This window comes from Empidonax traillii, unplaced genomic scaffold (assembly GCF_003031625.1).
Source record: "Empidonax traillii isolate 1590-97213 ecotype Southwest subspecies unplaced genomic scaffold, ASM303162v1 scaffold645:size365152, whole genome shotgun sequence".
In the NCBI taxonomy this organism is placed as follows: Eukaryota; Metazoa; Chordata; class Aves; order Passeriformes; family Tyrannidae; genus Empidonax; species Empidonax traillii.
This window is the reverse complement of record NW_020955838.1, coordinates 262,825-285,524: the sequence shown is the minus strand read 5'-3', so window position 1 is coordinate 285,524 and position 22,700 is coordinate 262,825. Positions and strand designations below refer to the sequence as shown.

Here is a 22,700-nt window from a genome sequence, read left to right as displayed (position 1 = left end):
GTAGCACTACAATGTAAAGCTGAAAACTGTGCATAAATAGGATTTATCTTGCTCTTACATAGAACCCATAAATTAAATCATGTGTTAAACATATTTGCATTTGTCAAGATGAGAATCCTGCATTTAAAAAAATCTCCTGATGTGTCCTTTCTGACAGAAATCTTGTGTTTCAGTGCCTGACTAATCTCTGCCTTGCTGATGCTATTGAATGAGCTTTGTATGTGAAAGCTCTACTAATCCTTGTACTTACTGTTTGACTGTTTGCTACAGGAAGCGAGCAGCTGCAAAGCATCTAATAGAGCGCTACTACCACCAGTTAACCGAGGGCTGTGGAAATGAAGCCTGCACGAATGAATTTTGTGCTTCCTGTCCAACTTTTCTCCGTATGGATAACAATGCAGCAGCCATTAAGGCCCTCGAGCTTTATAAGATTAATGCAAAACTCTGTGATCCTCATCCCTCCAAGAAAGGAACGAGCTCAGCTTACCTAGAAAACAATTCCAAAGGTGCCCATAACAATTCCTGCACTGACAGAAAAATGAACAAGAGGGAAATGCAAGGCCCAAGAGATGACTTTAAAGGTAAGATGTTTAGAATTTTCCTAAAATAAAACACATTTCATATGCAAGAATACTAGCCAACGGAATTCACTGTGGTGGGGTTCTGCTGACTTATTAACTAAAACACAATATTAGGTGATCAAGTATTTTACTATGGATTCTGAAAAATGGCTGGATTAATGCTGAATACTGATTCTGAATGTGGATCTTTACCACCTGCCTGTTAAAATCAACATTCATTTGTTGTCTTGTGACAATAGTGATTTTGCAAATACAAAAAGGCTTTTCTAGGTGCTGTTGTACGACTGTTTTAGTTTCACTAGTTTCATAATTCTTCTGCAATTAATGGGTTAATAAAGTTATGCTTTTACTAATTCCAGATTCTATGTTAAGAAACTTAACAGATGAAAAAAATGATACAGTGGATGATAGGCAATACATTTACTAAGCTAAAAAATGTTTAAGCAAAGCTATTTCTAAACCAGTGTACAAAAATGAAATAATGCTCTGTAGACCTTTTCTAACTTTTATGTAGCTTTTCAAACTCTCAAATAGTAAGTACATACTCACAGAAGAATAATGCTAGTTGTTGCCAAATTTGTGATGCAAACAGAAATCAGACCAAATGTAATTAAAACCATTAACCTTTGAGCAGATCTTTTTAAGGATTGTGCCAATAAGTGGTATAAACACAGAAGTTCAGATTCATTCATTTTAGGTAAATAGGGTAAAATTGTTTACAGCAAAGAATTAAAGAGGCATATAGAGTCAGCAATAAAGCACAGTACTGTGTTATAGTGGACCTAAGATGTTCCAGTCAATAGCTGCATCAGTTTGTTCTTTATCTGATTCAAAGGTAAAATTGTCCCTAAATTATTTATGATCCAAATAAGCAGAGAGGCAAACAGTAGGGAGGGGAAAGGGGCGGCAGTGTAGTGTTAGGTGGGCAAGAGGCACATTTAGGTCTGTTTTGTGATTCGTCTCTTGATTGTGTGTGTTTTTAATGGAGCTGTACATATACAGAATCTTCCTCATTCTCTCTAACCATTCCTTCTCCCAAGGGTAGATGCCTAAGAGTCTTCTCAGCCTACCTCCAGAGACAGTCTGTTGGCTACAGCAGTGACTCAGACTTCCTCTATTGCAACATCACAAGTACTGACCTCTCTTTGTAGCTGTATAGACAGAGAACTGAGACCTAGTTACTTTTGGAATTGGATGATGTCTAAGGAATCTAGTGCTCTGAAATTTTTTAAGGTCCATCTGCTGCAACATTTACTGGGAAAACTGTAGTTATGTTTTAGAAAGCCAAGGAAAAGGATGTGTAGCTTGCTTTTATGCTTGGCATAGGATTTAAAGTTCTAAATAAATTGAAAGAAATACCCTTCAGAAGTAATTATTTACTTTTCTGGAGTGCTAAGCCCTATAACTTTTACCTTTGGGGAGGAAGCTATGTGGAGGCCATTGTCAGCATCTCAGTAATATCTTAGATGGCAGTCTGAAAAGAAGATAATAGAGAAATCAAAAATATATAAAAAGCATAGATTACAATACAGTAGGTAGTCAGAGAGGAGACACCATTTAAAGATCTCTGCAATTACCTGGGAAACTATTTTCAATTTTGATCACCAAAATCTTAAATTGGAAACTGAGAAGGTTAGGCAGCAAGCACACAATTGTAACAAATCTTCCATAAGAGATAAAACATAATTAATAAATTTACTAATTAGGGAGTATGTTGTTGGCAATATTTAGATCACAGGCAGTCTTTTTTACATCAAGGGTCACTGCTAAAGTTTGACTTCATGTACGGATTTGTCATAGAGTGTTACTTAGAACAAGGTCTGGGAGGAGTTGCATTTACTTCACTGGATTACTTATTTGAAATAGAAGAGGTGAGAGGAGAAGGCATGTAAAAGCTCACTAATGCAGACACAAGGCAGCTAAAATTGACTTGTGTTAGAAGGAGGCTTCACTTAGATTTGTTTTCCCCCAGCTGTTCTCGCTGCTGTAAAGTAAAAATGAGACAGACCCTTATGGCAGCTTCTTTACATACTAGTCACAGGATATGACTTTTAAAGCTGCTATGAAACTGAGGATGGTAATATTAAATATTTTAACTGGAACTTGCACACGGTTAGTTCCTGAAATACTAAAACCTTTAGAAGAATGACTGAGGATCGTTGTTGTAAGTACGAAAATCTGAAATGTGTTATCTTGTTGAATTACCAACTCGTGCTGATAATTTTTATGCTATGAATTACCTCGGTGGTCCAGAGTCAGTAAATTTGAGACTGTGGTTCTCATTTTGAGGATCCATGTCATGGAACAACATCTGTATGAGCAGTTAAATATCTTTTAGACAACTTTTGCTTCCTGAGCACGCACTGCAGCAGATAAAAATAGGAGATGTTGCACTGGGCTTGAATCTTTTCATAATGTTGTCAGTACTGCTGTTTTTTTAACAGGACAGATTTTAGTTTTGAGCTTTTTCACTGTCTTCAGATTGGTTGGAAATCAGTCTAAGAAGCACAACATAAGCTTAACCTTTCCTGTGTTATTTGTGCTTTAAGAGTGGCATGGGGCTCTGTGGAAGTCAATAGGTTGTCTGTCTTTGCATCATCTAGTTTGAATTATTAATTATTAATATAATTAATAATAAATGACTGCTTGGAATGAATATTAGTGTAGGTAATCACATTTCAGAATACTTCAACTTATAGTATCTTTATTTAAAAAGTCTATTAAAATTATACACTTCCTTCTTTCTGTAGAAGTAGTTAGTTGTTCTAGCATGGTTGGTGAATACAGTTCTGAGATGTGTGTTTTCTAGATCTCTAGAGATGCTATTAAATAGATTCAGTTTTAGGTCCAGAATCTGCTTAAACTAGAATATCTTTTCAAGGTCTGATCGTGTGGTAATCCTACTTTAAAGCATCACCTGATGTGAAAGCATCTGTGGGTTCTGTTTTGAGAAGCAACATAAAAAGCTAGAAATAATGTTTTCTCTCTTTCTTTTCTAAAGAGAAAGATTTTAAATAACAATGGACATCCCAAATGACTTACTTTCTATCAGTTTGGGGAGAGGGAGAACAGATAGGTGTTTGGAACAGATGATGTTTGTAAACCAGCTTGTTCATCTGAATAGCATGTTGATGAGTATACCCAAGTTGTTTATCTCAGTGAGGTCTAATGTACAAAGAAATAACCCACATGCTTTGCTGTGTGTGTAATTTAGAAGGCAACATAAATTGCTGAACATATATTGTGGATTTGGGGAGGATTTTCAGGCACCAGATTAATATAAAAACAGTTGCAAAATGCACTAAAAATAGAAATAAGAAATTGTATGTTCCCATTAACATACAGCAAAACTAATTATTGAATCTTTTCTTCAAGATCTGTTTTTAAGGGAGAAAGAATGTGTGAAGTCCATAAACATGTGCTGCGCTTGAAAAAAAGAGGTTGATACAGTCTAGGTTGTTGAGTTGAATGATCAATAGATTACCTGTGCAGATTTACCAGAAGACTGTATTGTTGCAGTTTAAACCTCTTACTGATTGCTCTGGTTTAGACAATACAGTGCTGTTAACTACCAAATGTAGTTAATTGGCTGAAAAACAGCCTCACCAGGGTGCACATTCTGATTGACATCCATGAATAAAATATTTTACAAAATCAGTGACTGAAATTATGATTCTTCATGCTAATGAAATTACAGAGTATCTGTTCTGAATCTGTCCAGCACTGACACTTTTTCCAGTGTTAGCGATGATACGACACGCAGATATCTTGAGAAGAGCAAATATGAAATGTTTTATCTCTTTAATTTTCGTCTTAATGAAATTAATTACTTTATCTTTTTATAGATGTGACTTTTCTAACAGAAGACAAGATATATGAAATTCTTGAACTATGTCGAGAAAAAGAGGATTATTCCCCTTTAATCCGGGTGATTGGGAGAGTGTTTTCTAGTGCTGAAGCGCTGGTACAGAGTTTCCGAAAAGCCAAGCAGCACACCAAGGAGGAGCTCAAGTCCCTTCAAGGAAAGGATGAAGACAAAGACGAAGATGAGAAGGAAAAAGCTGCCTGTTCGGCTGCTGCTATGGAAGAAGATTCTGGCGCATCGTCATCTTCGTCGTCAAGAATAGGTGATAACACACAGGGAGATAATAACCTCCAAAAACTAGGCCCGGATGAAGTGTCTGTAGATATTGAAGCAGTCAGACGGGTCTATGATAGGTTACTTTCTAATGAAAAAATAGAAACTGCCTTTTTAAATGCACTTGTGTACTTGTCACCTAATGTGGAATGTGACTTGACTTACCATAATGTGTACTCTCGGGATCCTAACTATCTGAATTTGTTTATTATCGTTATGGAGAATGGCAATCTTCATAGCCCAGAGTATCTGGAAATGGCTCTACCGTTGTTTTGCAAAGCAATGAGCAAACTACCCCTTGCAGCTCAAGCAAAACTGGTCAGATTGTGGTCTAAGTACAGAGCAGACCAAATTCGGAGAATGATGGAAACATTTCAGCAGCTTATTACCTACAAAGTCATAAGCAACGAGTTCAATAGTCGTAACCTAGTGAATGATGACGATGCTGTTGTTGCTGCTTCAAAGTGCTTGAAAATGGTTTACTATGCAAATGTAGTAGGAGGGGATGTGGATACAGATCATAACGAAGAGGAAGATGAAGAACCCATCCCAGAATCAAGTGAACTAACTCTTCAAGAGCTGTTGGGTGAGGAAAGAAGAAATAAAAAAGGTCCTCGAGTGGACCCACTGGAAACTGAACTTGGTGTTAAAACTATAGATTGCAGAAAACCACTTATCCCTTTTGAAGAATTTATTAATGAACCACTGAATGATGTTCTAGAAATGGACAAAGACTACACTTTCTTCAAAGTAGAAACAGAAAATAAATTCTCATTTATGACCTGTCCCTTCATATTGAATGCTGTTACCAAGAACCTGGGATTGTATTATGACAATAGGATCCGGATGTACAGTGAAAGACGCATAACTGTGCTCTACAGCTTAGTTCAAGGACAGCAGCTCAACCCATATTTGCGACTTAAAGTGAGACGTGATCACATCATAGATGATGCGCTTGTCCGGGTAAGTCATACAGCAACATGGAATTTAGGTTTGTTGGTTGGTTCTGACTAGTGCAACCTACTTGGGCTTTGACTAACTGAAAAGGACTTTGTGTGAGTGGATATATACTGATTTCCTCTAGGAGAATCCCAAATACCCTTACCAGATTGTTTGAATTCTAAGTGTGATGCTGAAGATTTGTTTGTTCAGCAGAATGTTCTGCTCAGAGTGGTTGCAGACTTAGATATTTTAAAGTGTGAAATAGTTCTTATTCTCCACTGTCAGATTCTGCACTGTTACAGCTCTTAACGGTGAGAGTGACCGGCTTCTGCTTTAATACTACTTCTGTGGACTGTCCTGGATCATCTTTTGACACTAGGGTTTTTCAGATGGAAGTTGGAATGAAAACCTTTCAGTTATGTACTCTTCTTGTGGACTTCTGAACTTCTAGAAATCAAGCGCTGTTGCAATTTCGTGCAAATACTGATATGACTGAGAAAGAAGAAGACAGACAATTGAGAAATATACTGGTTTAAGATTCAAGCCTACTGTCTACCAGATTTTTAATTTAAGAATATTCCTTGTAATTTCAGTAGCTATTGGACTTACAATTGTATCCAGTTACGTTTTGTCCATTGATGTAATGGGAGTTTTTCCTTTACTGTTCAGCTGAGGAATATGTAAATACTGGAAAAAAAAGAGGGACTGTACTACCTCTTAAGGAGAAGGTGGACTAGAGGAGCAGAAGAGCTAGTTTTAGGGAGGTGTTCTTTTAATGTCAATTACAGCAAGACAGAAAGCAGACCTTCCTCCTCATGACGAGGAAGGTAAATCCATAGATATCAGAAAAGGCATTCTTCCATATACAGCTTGTTGGGAAAGAAGTTGAAATCTTTGAAGACAAAAAACAGTGTTTAATGTTGCTTAGAAAGCTTTTGGGCAACATCAAGTTGCTGCAGCAACTAGATTGCAGTCAGACCACAGCAGTCACTGCTCTGCACACTTTTGGTCTTTGGGAAATTTAAATCAGATTCAGCTCAAACATACTGATTTAAATTGTGATGCACTTGCAGCAGCCCTTGCACAGCCTAGCAGTTATGAGCTACATGCCTGGGCAGTTGCCATGGCTCCTTGTATGACTGTTAATTTAAGCTGTCAAAACGTGCTAAATTATGGTGACGTGACTCTGTCAAAGCCCTGAGGAAAGTAAGAATTTTAAACTGTTTATTTTGGGACAGAAAATAAAGGGAAAACATAAAATTGTTCTAAATTCAAGAAATCTGAACTGTAGTGGTAATCATCAACACCAAGCGCGGCCCAGGCATTTCTCAGAAGTGGAAAATAGAATATATTCAGAAATTGTGAAGTCCTCTTAAGGGTAAAATGATGATAGTGAGGACCTAAAAGATGGAATGGAGAAGTTGAATGCGAAATCTGATTTTCTCAACTTGGTAGCACCTAGCCTTTTTATCAGGAAGCAGGCTTAACATAAGCAAAGTGACATATTTTTTTCCACACCATGTACCTTAAAATGGTGAATGTTTTTGCGCAGAACTTTTACTGTTCATGAAAGAAAGATCCATCAAAAGCTAATGGACATTAAAGGCATTTTGATGTGACCCACACACAAACCTCAGGGAATCCCTAAGCTGCAAGTGTGTTGGTGGCTGAAAAAGTATTGCAGGGAAAGTACTGTTCCACACTGTCCTGCAGTTCCTTCAGCGAGTGCCTGATCTGTTCAAGAATTGCGTGCTGTTGTTACAGGCACTTTCTGCAAGTGCTTGAGATTTTAGTAATTTTCACAATTTGTTTCCACATCCTGAAAGGGTGTGGAAAAGGGCTGGAAGAAACTCTTACATCCTAAGCTTTAAAGCAGCTGACTCTATTTCTGATGATAGTAGTCAAAGATGGGCACTGAAGTGCACTAGAACTGTGTCTTTACAGAACAGTCAGTGCAGACATTTTTGAGATATACTCAACTCAGTTATATCAAATAACTATTAACTTCCTGATAAAAGCATTTACAGGAATATTGACTAAGATGAGGTTGAGATGGTTTTGTTCGTATTTTCCTTATTGATGCTGGATATTTTTCAAACAAATATAACTATCAGCCTTCATAATTTCCTACAAATGGACTTAGCACTGACTTTTTCACGCTGATTAGTTGAGCTAATTAAGTTATTTCCAAGCTGTTTTTCTCCTATTGATACTTAATATTTAAGCTTTTATAATGTAGTATTTTTGTCATCTCACTTTTTGGACTTCATTAAAGCAAATACAAGTACTGGTAAGTGATTTTTTTTTGTTGTTGTTACTATTATTACTGTTGTAATTCTTTCTTTTAATAAGAATTTGAAGCAATACCTTTTAAATACTTTTGAAACAATAACTTTTTTCAAGTTGCTTATTAAGAGAATCTTAGTTCACCCTGAAACACATACATCTAAGGAAAAAATTTCTTTACAGATTCATTGTTCAATTGCTTTGCATGTGTGAAACTTGCCTCAGAAAGTTATTTTTCCTTTTTTTTTATTGGAAATTATTTAATGAAACAACATACTTACTTTGTATTATATACTTACTGTCTACTTACTACTTGTATGTATGTTAGTCTGAAAAGCCACCTGGGGACAGGGGCGGAACGTTGGAATTTGTAACATCCTAGTCCCCACTTTTTTAAGGAAACCTTACATTTGGGAGTTGGTAGCTCAGTTTGCAGTTCTTGAAAGCAGTTAACATGCTTTTTTCTGTCTAACAGGTTTAATAGGTTAGCTGTACTCCTGCTGAGTCATAGTAAATGCACCTGGGAGTAATGAAAGGAAATACATCCTTAAATCCCTTCTTCTGCCTTTTCATCCCCCAGCAGCTATTTCTTTCATCCCCTTCTTCTGAATTTATTCTTCCCCCACCCCCATGGCCCACGTTATATGTGGCTTTATTCTCAGGCAGCAGTAATTTAAAGGTTGTGAGTTATGACACACAAGTTCTGCAAGTGAAAATGTGGTGGATTCCTTCAGCAGAGTCTGGCTTGTACTTGCTTGAAAATTAGAGACTCACTTTGACAAATTTCACGGAACGTAGACAGCTAGCAGGCAGCAAGCCTCTCCTGCCTGTAAATGACTCTGCTATATGTGTCGATGAGCAAAAACTCTCATGTGACAGCTGAAACCAGTAGACAGATTCTCTCGTATATTAGCAGCAAAGTACTTCAGGAGCTTTGATGTTCTTTCAGAATGTCAGTGTTTCTGTGTCCAGATGAAAATGTCAGCACTAGTCTGCCTTGGATGCAAAGTGACTGCTGATGTGGGCAAGCTCTGAAGTACAGCTGGAGAGGATACTACTTTGTCACTGTAACTATTGCTTCACATGCCATTTTTTAGAAAAATGTATTGACTGACTTATGCCATGATGTGTCACTGGTACTTTAAAACTTTAATAAGCTCTGTTCCTGTCATTTTTGCCATCTAGCATGGAAAGTATTCCTGCCACTGCCTTAAAGATAACTCCTATGCTACGTGGCTGGAACTTGAGGTGGTTTGTGATAATTTTTAACCATTTTTAATTGAATAGAAATTAGTTGAGCTACTCTCAGTTTCAAGCATGTACCAAATTCTGGTGTTACATTAAGTTTTTAAATGTTGTCATATTTCTGCCATTCAGTGAAAATTCCTGTAGTTAGGAAAGCACAGTGTTATTCTGTAGCAAAGTAGAATCACACCATCTCTTTGTGTATCATGTCTCAGCAAAAAAAATACAGACGTTCTTTATGACATTGTCTCTCAGCTTTCAGCTTTTCAATTCACAGATACTCAATTTTTGATGCTGCTGCTTTAGACCTGCTACACATATGCCTTTTAGGAAGTCCCTGCAAAATGTAATGATGATTTCAATGACTTGGCTAGTCAAACCATCATGATAGAAAACATAACTTCTGAAACTTGGTAATTCACACATATAGATGATGTTTATCCAACAGCATCTGTGTTGACAAGATAGAGGTAGTTCTGATTATTATAAATAACAGCAAAACAAAACCCCCCAAAACAAAAAACAAACAAAAAACAAACAAAAAACCCAAACAAACAAAAAACCAAGAACTAAATAATTATAAACTGAAGGTCATACTTCCTTGCTATAGAAACACTACTGCAGTTCTGCTAAAATCCATTGCCGCTCTACTATTATGCCTAATTGCTGAATTCAGTTTTTCTTGTGAAGCGCCAGTGTTGACACAGATGTTCGAAGGCGCAGCTAAACCTACAACTATCAGTTGAGCAGCTTACCAACATTGTCCTGCTTATAAAATCTACTTCAGGGAGCATCAGGCTTTGCTCAAAATACTGGCTTTTGGGTAATCCTTTATCTGACTCCCCTGCACACAAGCAGCACGCTGTTCCAATCTGCCTAGCCAACGTTGCTCAACTTAAGAGTGTTTCCTTCCCTTTTTTTTTAATGCTGTTTTTCTCAGTAAAAAAAGAAACACTGACATTTCTTTAATTGCTCTATATGTATTAATATGAACACTTTCCTTACGATAAGTGCATTATCATGGCACAAGAGTCTTCACACTATGACAAAGGGTTGCTGTCCCAAAAGAAATGCAGAGGCAACACTTGCTTTCTCAGAACCCATCCAAATTCATAAAACTTGCAGTATTCTAAATTACTGGTGGTAAAGACTACAAAACCAACAGGGGAGAAAAAACAAAGCTTTATTAGTGCCGGGTTTAAGTGGAAGGAATCCAGACAGGAGAACTTCTGTCTGTCCAGCTTGAACATATAACCTTATTTTACGGTTTTAAAATAAATGCTAGTTCTCTGTTTTTAAAAAGTCACAGTTGTACTTGGAACGTGACTTAAGCTCCATTGTTGTCATAGTCCTGAAAATAAATTTTTTACACATCTGTAAGATGCATGATTTTAAAATTTATATAAAAGGCAAGGTGCTAAACTGCACTGTTATGGAAAGCATGGGATGAGAATACCGGTGATGGGGGGAATTGCAACATGCTTTTGCTGCAGAAGTATTGTTGATAAAATACAGTGAATTTCAAAGAATAAATGTTCTTTAGTCTCCTTAGGGACAAAACCAGTTTATTGCAAATGATATACAATAGAATACCAAATGTGTTAGGTAGTACATAACTAAGTTTTTCAGAAAACCTTGTTCTTTACCTGATTGAGATGTAGACTGATCACACTTGCTCTCATTATTGGGGTCTTCATGGCTTGCCTTTGTGTTTTTTTAACTGAGTTTTATATGCTGTGAAGTTACACTCCCTCTCTGAATCTAGTTTTCAGTACCAGATAGTGCAGTTTTTTTCTCCACATACTCCTTTTGCACGAGGTGCTGCAAAGCCTTCAAACCCATTATGATAACCACCCTGGCTCTGTCTCCCATCCAGCCCTGCTGCGATACTTGGAACATGGATGGCTGACTTGGCAGTTAGTAGGAGAAAATGTGTCTTGCTGGTGGTGTAATTTTATGACTTGATGGTGTCATTATTGCTGCCTTTACCTTCTCTGTTCTGTTCCTGTTTTACTTTACACTTCTGTAGTAAAATTCTGGGTTGTAAAGAGTGTGTTGGCATGTGTGTGTGCATAAGGTAGAGTAGTGAAATAAAAAGAAATGGTTTATTGTATTGGGGACACTTGGTAAGTACAATTTGCACTGGCCCAAATGAGAGACAAATCTCACCACTAATATGGTCTTGGTAGAGGAGTGTGCAGGTCCATCTGGGCCTCAATTTACTGCTCTTGAGTTTTCTTTGCCACAGAGGTATGTTTAGTGTAATCGTGCTGCATAACTTAAACCACTGTGTTTATGCTTTTAAACAGCATACTTATCAGCTGCAAAATATGCTTGCTTAACTTTTGATTTACTGAAAGGATACATTTTTGTTGTAAGAAAGTGAAAGACCTGGCAATGTGCACTCACAGCCCAGAAAGCCAGCTGTACCCTGGGCTGCATCAAAAGCACTGTGGGCCAGCAGGTCGAGGGAGGTGACTGTCCTCTTCTACCCTGCTCTGGTGAGATCCCACCTGGAGTGCTGCTTCCATCTCTGGGCCCCCAGCGTAAGAATGACATGGGCCTGTTGGAGCGAGTCCAGAGGAGGGACACAAAAATTATCAGAGTGCTGGAGCACCTCACCTTACGGGCTGAGAGAGCTGTGTTTGTTCAGCCTGGAGAAGAGAAGAGAAGGCTCCAGGGAGACTTCATTGCACCTTCCAGTACCTAAAGGGGGCTGACAAGAGCTGGAGAGGAATTTTTTACGAGGGCAGGTAGTGACAGGATAAGAGGAAATGGCTTCAAATGACAGGAGGATAGGTTTAGATTAGAAGTTCAGAAGAAATTCTTTACTCTGAGAGTGGCGAGGCACTGGAACAGGTTGCCCAGAGAAGTTGTGGATGCCCCTTCCCTGGAACTGTTCAAGGCCGTGCTAGATGGAGCTTTGAGGAAACTGGTTTACTGGAAAGTGTCCCCACCCATGGCAAGGGAGTTTGAACTGGATGATCTTTCAGGTCCCTTCCAACCTAAATCATTTAGTGGTTCTGTGACCTCTAATGGCCATTATATAGACTTGAAACCCTTTATTATGAAGTGTCTTCTATTTGACCTTAACTGAACTTCCATTTTCATAGAAGCAATGCAGTAGATCTATTTAAAGGCACTGAAGAAATAAGACTAAAAGATTTTTTAGACTTCCTCATTAGGGTTGAGGAGAGAGGATCGCTTTAACTGTAATATTAGTGTCTTCTTTATTTCTGGTGGTTTTTTTCCCCAACTCTTTGTTTGAGAGATGCAACTACTCATCAAAGGCTTGTTTTCTGTTTTCCATTCTGAAAACATATTTGTATAATCCCTTCAGAAAACCATTTACTGTCATACATGTAGATCAGATTGTAGACTCTCTTCGTTGTCAGATGAATTTAATTATCCCAGTAATACATTTTATTTTCTTCCTGTTTTCTCTGAATTGTGTGCAAATTGATAACTTATTTAAAATAAGTGCTTAGAAGAATTATAGAAGAATAAAAGAAGAATAAAAATAGAGAAGGCTATCAGACTGTGAGCCTTAATGGGCTCACAGATTAGATCTGTGGAAGGTTTCTTGCTACATTAATCCCCAGAATCTGTAACATGTTTAGAGTAATTTACCGTTACTGTTGGTTTCTGTATTGTTTTACTGTTGTGATTTATGCTTGCTTTCTTTTGAAGTATGGAGGGTAATTTTGACTAAATTCTTCCAGTAAACAGGTTTACTAATGAAATATTTCTATCTGTTCACTCAATAGCTAGAGATGATTGCCATGGAAAATCCTGCAGACTTGAAGAAGCAATTGTATGTGGAATTTGAAGGAGAGCAAGGGGTAGATGAAGGAGGTGTTTCCAAAGAATTTTTTCAACTGGTTGTAGAAGAAATCTTCAATCCAGATATTGGTATGTGTTCTAATAATTTACTAATTTAACTGATTGTTCTCACAAAAGGTTGGCCTGGATGATCTTTGAAGGTCTCTTCCAATCTGGATTGTTCTGTGTTTATGCGTTACCTTTCTATATCCGCTGCTGCTTCTCTCTGAAGCTCTCCAGATTCACTGGTGATCATGAGAGTATTTGACACACACTGAGGCTCACTGTCATCATCAGTCATCCTCCTAAAAAGCAGTGATGAAAGGACTAACTGTGTGTAGTTAGTAAGAGCTGTCATTGCTTGTTTAGATCTTTGCAGGGTTCCTTTGTTGTTCTCTCACCTTTCTCCTCACTTTGCTTTGTGATCAGCTTCTAGAATTAGTAATCTAACCAAAGAGGAAGAACTTCTGCAATAAAGAAAGAGTAGGAATATGATGAGTTTTTGAGTTATTTCCTCCCCTTCCTCCAGCTTAATAAATCTAGTAGTCTCAGTTCTGCAGATCCAAAGTGTGGCAGTAATGTCAGATTTGAGGGTAGTTAGTTAAGAGCCATGAGTAATTTGATATATTGGGGCCAAAAATTTACATTTGTATTTTAGCAATCACATCTCTGTCTTACCCTGTTTTCCCTTGCTTCCTGAACTAGTATTCTGTGCTTCTGTCTTTATACATGCAAGGACATGCTGCTTTTGGTATGCAGCTTGTCTCCTACTCTGAAAAGATTAAACTGTTATAAAATTATATAAATACTTTGTGTTAGAATAGTAATAAGACCTTCCAGGTTCCTATATTAATTTCATATATTCTATGTGAAATATGATTGTACTTCCTGTAATAGCTTCCATTAAAGAAGCTCGACAACCATTAGTTGATTTGGTTTCATTGGACAGTTTAAAAAAAGAAAACTTGGTTTTGTAACTTAGGAAATTGATAAAAATACACAGAAATACATTTTGACCGGGTTAAAGAGCAAGTCCCCAGAGTCAGTAACAGAACATGAACCTTGGCACTTGCCCTTCACCATATGCAAGACAGTTCTTATAACAAGTGGTACAGAGCCTTAATCACTCTGAAAACTGCTATTAACTCAAAGATTTGGAATCTGAGATAGCAAACCGGCTTGAACTAAATTAATGTATGGCAAAATAAGGAAGTCTTAGTACTTTGACTGATGAAGTTATATTTCCAATGGAAAATAAATATCTTAACCAAAGTTGTGTGGATGCCTATATTGAAATACTCTTTTTTGATAATGCTGAAGTCTTCTTCAGCTAAGATCCAACCAGTGTATATATACTTACTGTGTTTATAGATTAGATGTGCATGCACATTTTAAATTTTACTTCCGTATTCAAAATACAAAAAAGTATGTACACTTTTTGTATTCATAGTAACCTGGAGGGGGGGAAGGACATTTACTGGCTTTTGGCATAAATATGTAAAAGCAGAAAATGTAGCTTGCATTCACAGTCATCTTTTTTTTAGCCCCTATTAATATGTATTGCAGTTTATGTATGCACCATATGTACTAAGTGTGACTTTTGTTGATTTTTAAACACTTATTTACCTGAGAAAACAAAGGAGTTCCTTTAAATGGAATTTAAAATTTCTGTCCTCTAATAGGTAGGTATGGGGTGATGTATATTGTTGTAATAGTTTTTTTCAAATGTTTCCATGTTAGACTACTTCAGAGTTTTACTCAGAGGAGGCAGTAACTCAGAAAAAATATGGGATTTATGAGCAATAGTCAGCATGGAAAAAGGGAAGAAGTGATAACTTCGTATAATATCCCTAGCAACACTACACAGTTGTTTTCCCCTTCCAGTTTCTTCTGGTGTTTCATTATTATTTTAATGTACTGTAGTATTAATTTTGGTCAGGGAATAAAATATTGTATTTCACATTAAAGTGTTTCCAAATGTGGATCTGAGTAAACTGTTAATCCTTCATGATTAGACATTTGGCGGATTTGTGTGTTTTGACAGTTTAACTCTTCTGTCATCTTCCAGAAAGTACAAGTCATATCGCTTTTATGTGCCAGGAATGCAGAAGTTACTTCAGTCCGTTCAGAAAATGGAATACAGGATTCTATACAATTCTACATAATGTTTCTCCTATGAGAAACATAGAAGCCTGAGTTGCTCATCTGTTTCTGATTGCCTTATCTGATGTGTCAGTCTGTTATTTGCACCCTGAATAGCTGACCCTGTCCTAGTACCTTACTGAGATAAATAATCAATTTTGGGGAAAAGCCAGAGTCTCTGAATGAGCTTGCAGTTCGTATCCTTACACTGAATGAGAAATCGGTCTTTATCTCTTGGCTGAAGGTGACATTTTCAGTCTTTAAGAGTAATTTTGTGACTCTGTTCATATGGCTTAGTGATCAATTTATTCATCTGCATAGCTTGTAAATAAGCACATCTTTTACGAGCTGCAAGATAAATCCCTGTGGCAAATGTAGTTGATATTCTTGACCTCATGGATCTGACTTCTAGTGTGTTGTGAATAAGGAGGCTGGGGAACTTTTTCCTAGGTTGTACCTCGAATCATGAGACTTAGCTGTACAAGCAACAGGTCACTGGGACTATACTTGTCCAGAGTGGTCTCTCTCCCCCGGAAGTCTAGGGGGTTTGCATTTATCTTGTTTCAGTATCTAGTCAGGTAAGCAATGGATTTTACTGTAGGATTCATTTAAATAATTTATAACCTGTGTACAAACTCTGGTTTCATAAAGAGCTGTTTTGTGTCTTGATACAACCAAAAGGATAAGCTACTCTTTGCCTGTCTCTTGTCTGCACAGTCACATCCTCTCCCTGCAAGTTCTGCCATGTGCCAGTTCAGGTGTTTGTTGCAGTCTTCAGCACTCAGCTCGTGAATTGGGCAGGAATTGGTCACCTGAAATAGTGAGCTGAACGAAGAGAGGGAGCCACAGCAAAATTACTCCCTTTGAACAGTGACAGGCTGTAAAGTTGCAACTCCTCCTGTGGTCCCATGGTCCATTTTCCCCTCAAGTTCAGATGTATGTAATAGCTGCAGAAACAATGGTCCTTGAAACAAGCAAACAAATCTGTTGGGCATCTAACTCCAAAATCTCGTGTGATGGTCAGTCCCTGCTCCATCTTCATAGTTTCTAATTCAGTCACAGGGCTGCATCTACTCCTGATCCTTTGCTGGAACTGGCCTGAAAAAGCCTTTGAGGAAAGGCTGTCACTTTTTAGTAATTGGAATCCTTCAGGATTGTTTCATCCACATAGTTTTTGATTGTGTTCTTTTCTTGCCCTGTTGTATTTGTGAAGTTACAATCGATGTTGACAGTGTGCTGCTGGTGGGGATGAAAGCTTGTGTAGGTGCAGCCTCGTGGGTGTTGTAGATGTTGTATCACAGGTCTCTTGCATATTTTTAGTGGTGATGTGAGTAACAGTGTTATGAGCAGCTCCAGTTACCCTAAGGTAAGTAGTTTCTCTTTGCCATTAAATTCAGTATAATGTTAAGTTAAACATGTTTTCAAGACTAATGCAAATGGATTTATAATGGTAAGTGCCGTTTTTATTGAATTTTAACCAGTATTGTTCAACTTTTTTTTTTTTTTTAACAGGGATGTTCACATACGATGAATCTACAAAACTGTTCTGGTTTAATCCGTCCTCTTTTGAAACTGAGGGTCAGTTTACCCTGATTGGCATAGTACTGGGTCTGGCTATTTACAACAACTGTATACTGGATGTACATTTTCCCATGGTTGTCTACAGGAAGCTAATGGGCAAAAAAGGAACTTTCCGTGATCTGGCGGACTCTCATCCTGTAAGTTCCTTATGTTCTTTGAGTATATTAATGTATTTTCCATGCAATAACTCAATCTAGGTTTAAATTAAACACAAAATCACTGTCAGAAGTGGAAGTGAAAAGACCAGTGACTCGTGAGAAGAGTCTGTATTTGTAAAAATAAATTCATAAGCAATAGTAAAGCCTCTTGTTTGAAGAGGCAGAATTGTAAAGTCAACAATAGGGCTAGGTGTCAGTAAAGCTTTGGTTTATTTTTTTACTGCATGAATTGCTAAATACCACTAAGTACTATTAAGCATAAACAAGATTTAATGGTATCTTCCCAAAGAGACTTCTAAAATTAGACTCCTTATAGCTATTTGTAGAAGTAGATTTCTACAAAAAAAAAGTCAAAGTAATAGTAGACATACAAAGATGTGATGCTCTTTTTTGTCTAAAGCAAAAGATAGATGAGGCAGTTAATGAATATCCCTACAGTTTGGGAGCAATGATCAGCGTCCGTCTTCCCCTTCCCCACCCCTTCCCAGCCAGCGGCTGTACAAAAGCACTGAGCTGAATGTGAGCTTTAGTAGGTAGAGCATACAGGAGTGTGTGTGCATGCAGCATGTCTTGGCTGTGCTCCACCTTTAATCAGAGATCAGCAGTAGCTTCCCATCACGTTGGCTGGTGTGGGTTGTTAGTAAACTTCATTTAATTTCAAACAGTGGGACATTCCCCTTTTATAAGCAGTTGTGCAAAATCTTCGACTATTCAAAGAAGATAAGATGGTACTGTTTAAAAAGAACTAACCTTTCATTTTTGAAAATGAGGCATGTGTGATCAGCAAATACGTTATCATGTCTGCTTTGGATGGCTACATACAACAGTGTGCCAGATTTGACCAGTTTTGCTGTATAAAATTGAGAAATAGGCAGTGCCCTGAGTTTCCATTGGTTTTTATTATATACTCAAAAGCTTTTGTGACAGAAAAAGTGGATTTATTTCTATGGAACAAGGCAGTCAGGGCATTTCCTAATCTTTCTCCTCTGCCCTTATGTTTCTCCTCTGACACCTTCACTGACGTTTAAAATAATCTTTTTTTAACTCTTTGTATTCTAATATGACTTAAACACTTCACAGCTTTTCAAACCAAAATGAAATTCTCAGTAGTCAAGCCTCACAATGTTTTTTCTAATGCTGTAGAGCGTGGACAATAGGGTTTTCAGCAACCTTCACCACCAGCAGTTCCAAGTCCAGTCATTTTCAATGCGAGATATTTTTAAAGGTCCTGTGGAAGAATCAAAAAGACACAGATAGTGAAAGGTTGAGGCTTACTTTCAACAATTAAAGCATTAAGGGGAAATTTATTGCTTCTTGCACACAGGTATTGCTTTTACCTTCCCTTTGCATTTTTAGCTCTGTACCTCTGTCTCAGCCAAATAATTGTTCTTTTCTGCATAGCCTTTGGTTTCCAAGAGAGTCTTGGGCTTTTCCTAAGGCATAGCAGGGAAGAAAGCTGGTTGCTCCTTTGAATAGAGCAAACTCTTACAGGTAATTTCAGATTCCACTTGGTAAATTCTGACCTAACTTGTAATTTATTTTTTGTTGTTCGTAAATATCTTCTAAAGACTGCCCCATCTATATTGCTTCAGGATTATTTCCTAGTTTGGGTTTTAAATCAAGATGTAGGAGATAAAAGTCTACTGCCTGAACTTTATCTGATATAAAATACAGCATTTTCTTTGATTTTAACACATAAATGTTCCACTTACTAGTGTAACGTGTTCTGGATGCCAAAAGCAAATACCATTTCAAAAGAGTTAAGAAGAGGCAATTAATGGCTTTCAAGCTGCAGGTCTGACCATTGCATTTGGGAAGATTGCTGGGTGCTGATAGGTTCTTTTAAGGGAGTTATATTCATTGCCATGTTTCTTTTTTATTTTATTATCTGCTGTTGTTCATTTTTACAAATGCTGAGCTTAATGAACCATTGTTTGGACTGCTATGGGAGATTTTAGGTGACTTGTGTCATAGAATATAAGAATCCTTTTTTGAGGCAGGTGATTTCATGTCCTCTGGTATTACTTGGTGAAATCTCTTGAAGCTTATTTTTGACAGAGGTGTATTTCTTAATCTCTTAGGTTCTTTACCAGAGTTTGAGAGACTTGCTAGAGTATGAAGGAAGTGTGGAAGATGATATGATGATAACGTTTCAAATATCTCACACGGATCTCTTTGGCAATCCAATGATGCATGATTTAAAGGAAAACGGTGATAAAATTCCTATTACGAATGAAAACAGAAAGGTATGCTCAACTTTCTAAACAGAATCTGTAGTCCTTAGATATACTTACTATATGTAGAATTATGTAGTACCCTATAAAGGTTTGGTCTCACTTATAATGTAAATTTAAAAGCCTTTTAAAATTGGCATACCACAGGATAATTGCAAATAGAAAAAAAGAAAGCATTGATACATGCATGTGTAGCTTCTGGGTGTGGTGTTTGGCCTGTTTGAGCAATATTGAGACTTGTTCTTTATTGTTGCTGAATAAAAGCTGAGCCCAGATAATCTGTGTAGAATTATAGAGTTACATGTATTTTGGGGTCTTGTATTTTTGGGAGGTACTTCAAGTGGCATGTGTTGAAGCACTAAGGGATTTATTTCCTTGCAGGAATTTGTCAATCTGTATGCTGACTATATACTCAATAAGTCAGTAGAAAAGCAGTTCAAGGCCTTTCGGAGAGGATTCCACATGGTGACCAATGAATCTCCTTTGAAATATTTATTTAGACCAGAGGAAATTGAATTACTTATTTGTGGAAGTAGGGTAAGAATTCTGAATGTACACCACAGAGTGGAGCTTTTTTTGATCCTAAGTATATAATTAGTGGTCATCTTTAAAAATATCATCTTCTTACAGAATTTAGATTTTCAAGCACTAGAAGAAACTACAGAATATGATGGTGGCTATACAAGAGATTCTCTTATTATTAGGTAATTTTTTTTCCTAATTTTTAAAGATAAAAAGCACTTTATCTGCCCCTTTCTCCATAATGAATTTAATATTGTAACATTTGGTATTTTTCTGGTTCTGGAGATACAAATGTCTTATGAATAATTTCACTTTACTCAAGTATTGTAACTAGAAAAGAGGAGATGGTATAAGCATTTTTGAATTGGTATTTCCTTGGGAAATAGGAATAATAAAATAAAGGAAGAATATCTGCAGAACACTTAGTAGCCAGATTAATGTTTAAAGACAGTTAAACTGCAGTGTTTGGGTAATATTTCTGATTTCCACTTCTGAATCTCACTGATTGGTAAATACATTCTGTTAGTTTTGGTTTATGAATACGACTTGTAAACTTGATGTTAAGACTGATTAAAATTACTAAACCTTTAAAGCTCAATTAGTTTTGAAAGTCTCATTTATACCAAACAAAAAAAAAATTTACGGTTTACTTACTTTTTGATTTCTTCCTTGATAGGGAATTCTGGGAAATAGTCCATTCATTTACGGATGAACAGAAAAGACTATTCTTACAGTTTACAACAGGCACAGACAGAGCCCCTGTGGGAGGACTTGGAAAGTTAAAGATGATCATAGCCAAAAATGGCCCAGATACAGAGAGGTAAATAAAAAGAAAAAAAAAATCTACATTTTTTGTGTTTGTTCATAAATAGAAGGGAATTCTGAGCTTTTAAGTTATTCACCAAGTTAAATCTGAAAGTTGAATCTATAAGAAAAGTAAATTTCCTTTAAATGTATTATTTTGGACTTGTGAAATAGCAGTGTAGTTCTTTTGCATGTACTGCATGTTCCCAGATCTGAATTCTTATCTTTTTTGTTTGTTTTTGTTTTCCCCCACAGGTTACCTACATCTCACACATGCTTTAATGTACTTTTGCTTCCGGAGTACTCAAGCAAAGAAAAGCTTAAAGAAAGATTATTGAAGGCCATCACATATGCCAAAGGATTTGGCATGCTGTAATAAATATAACAAAAGGGATTAAAAAATGATGGTGATGATGTCCCTGTCCAAAAAGGCCATAAGATAGTGAGCTACAGTAGTCACCTGTGTTTGTGCCTCCCTTCTTTACTGGGGACATTGGGCTGGAACAGCAGATTTCAGCTGCTTATATGAACAAAATCTTTATTTTTTCTTTTAGCGTGAAAGTGTTACATATTCTTTCACTTGTATGTACAGAGAGGTTTTCCTGAATATTTATTTTAAGGGTTAAATCACTTTTGCTTGTGTTTATTACTGCTTGAAGTTGAGCCTTTTTGAGTATTTACAAGAAAACAAACTGTACTCTCCCAAGGAAAATATTGCCATCATTTGTAGACCATGTAACCTTCAAGTATGTGCTATATTTTTGTCCCTGTATCTAATCAAATCAAGAACTGTACTTTTTGAGGAGTTTGCTTTTGAAACTTGAAGTCTTGGAAAAACAGTGTGATGCAATTACTGCTGTTCTAGCCCCCAAAGAGTTTCTGTGCAAAATCTTAAGAATCAATAAAGATGGAAGGGAGAACTTGGAATGTTAAATTGCAGCCTTGAGAACTTTACTTTAGTCACAGCACAACAATTAAAATTCATTTCACTATATGTTGTCTTCACATGTCTTGTAATAAACTGTGTTTTTAATTAGGAAACATTTCTTAGCATATGAAAGGATAGAAATTTTAGTTACTTTTTTAAAAAAAGAAGTTTACTGGGGAAAGTGCATTTTCAACTGAACAGCTTTAGAGTAGGGAGTGAAGTGTCTGGAAAAAAAGATAGGAAGTTTTTTGCTATATTATAAAAAAAGCATGTGGAAGTGCACTTAAAATGAAGTTTTATTCTTAATTGCCTATTATGTTGACATTTTAAATAGACAATCCAAAGTCTTCCCTACATGTTATGTCATCATCATTTATTTAATGAATCATTTTTCCTACCTATCAAGGCACATGATCAGTGTTGCACCATAATCTAAAGGGATGGCTACTGTATTTTAATCTCATCTAACAATAAGCAAAATTGAACAATATTAAACATGAGGCCTACTTCATGTTGTACACTTCCAACCATTAAACTGTTAGAAAGTAAGTACTAAGGTTATGTTCATCTACTACATAAAGTATTCAGTAGGTTTTTAATTTAACTCTACAAATCATATCAGAAATAAATCCTTTACCTTTCGTAGTCTGTGTTTAATGTTAATTTCTCCTGTTGCAATATGCGATGAAGGGATTATGCATTTTTAAGTGACGACATAACCGGCATATCTCTTTTGCAATACAAGCTGCAGCGGGTGTGCAGAGCTGAGCTTGTGCCTTGACAATTGCTATAACTGGCTACTACCGATCAAACCCATGACTGTGTGGAATTGGCATTAAAAGGCATAGTTTTGAAATCATTGGAGAAAGAAAAGATGTCTTTCAGGACTATTTTAATAAATTCTTTCTAGTAATAGAAACAGACAACTGTTATGTAACTATGATGCTGAATAAAACAATGACCTTTTTTCACCATGGTTCAGTGAAAAAGAAAACAAGTGAATTCCTTACTTTGATAAATTGGATATTAAATGATTTGGTTAGAAAAATGTTCTAGTATGGCATAATTTGAGGGTTGCAGGTACAGAAACTCTCCAAAAGTGAACTGTAGTGATGTGGGGTCCAGCCACGTTCCCCTGTCAAATCCAAGCCGGTGCCAGATGGCCTGGACACAGGGACTGAAACTTGATGGGGAGGGAGAGGTGCTGTCTGCATTCTTTGGTCTCAAGGTGGTGGACCTTAGGACATGCCTTCTTGAAGGTCCACCTTGTTGCATGTCCCTGAAGAGGAAAACGCAACACATCCCACCTCTCAGTAG

General features: G+C 36.9%; 1 protein-coding gene across 3 annotated transcripts in view; it reads left to right on the top strand.

Annotated features, from left to right (window-relative positions):
- Window positions 1-22,357, top strand: part of UBE3A (ubiquitin protein ligase E3A) — a 53,930-nt gene extending 31,573 nt beyond the window's left edge. For 2 of the 3 annotated variants that reach the window (XM_027899131.1, XM_027899130.1), the window contains 9 exons: window positions 271-581; window positions 4,427-5,682; window positions 12,960-13,104; window positions 16,669-16,874; window positions 18,977-19,141; window positions 19,511-19,666; window positions 19,760-19,833; window positions 20,328-20,471; window positions 20,711-22,357. In XM_027899131.1, coding sequence (XP_027754932.1) covers window positions 271-581; window positions 4,427-5,682; window positions 12,960-13,104; window positions 16,669-16,874; window positions 18,977-19,141; window positions 19,511-19,666; window positions 19,760-19,833; window positions 20,328-20,471; window positions 20,711-20,831 — 2,578 coding nt within the window. In that variant the 3' untranslated portion in view covers window positions 20,832-22,357. The remainder of the gene's footprint in view (window positions 1-270; window positions 582-4,426; window positions 5,683-12,959; window positions 13,105-16,668; window positions 16,875-18,976; window positions 19,142-19,510; window positions 19,667-19,759; window positions 19,834-20,327; window positions 20,472-20,710) is intronic. The other variant, XM_027899132.1, reaches the window with a different exon arrangement.
- Window positions 22,358-22,700: the final 343 nt, after the last annotated feature.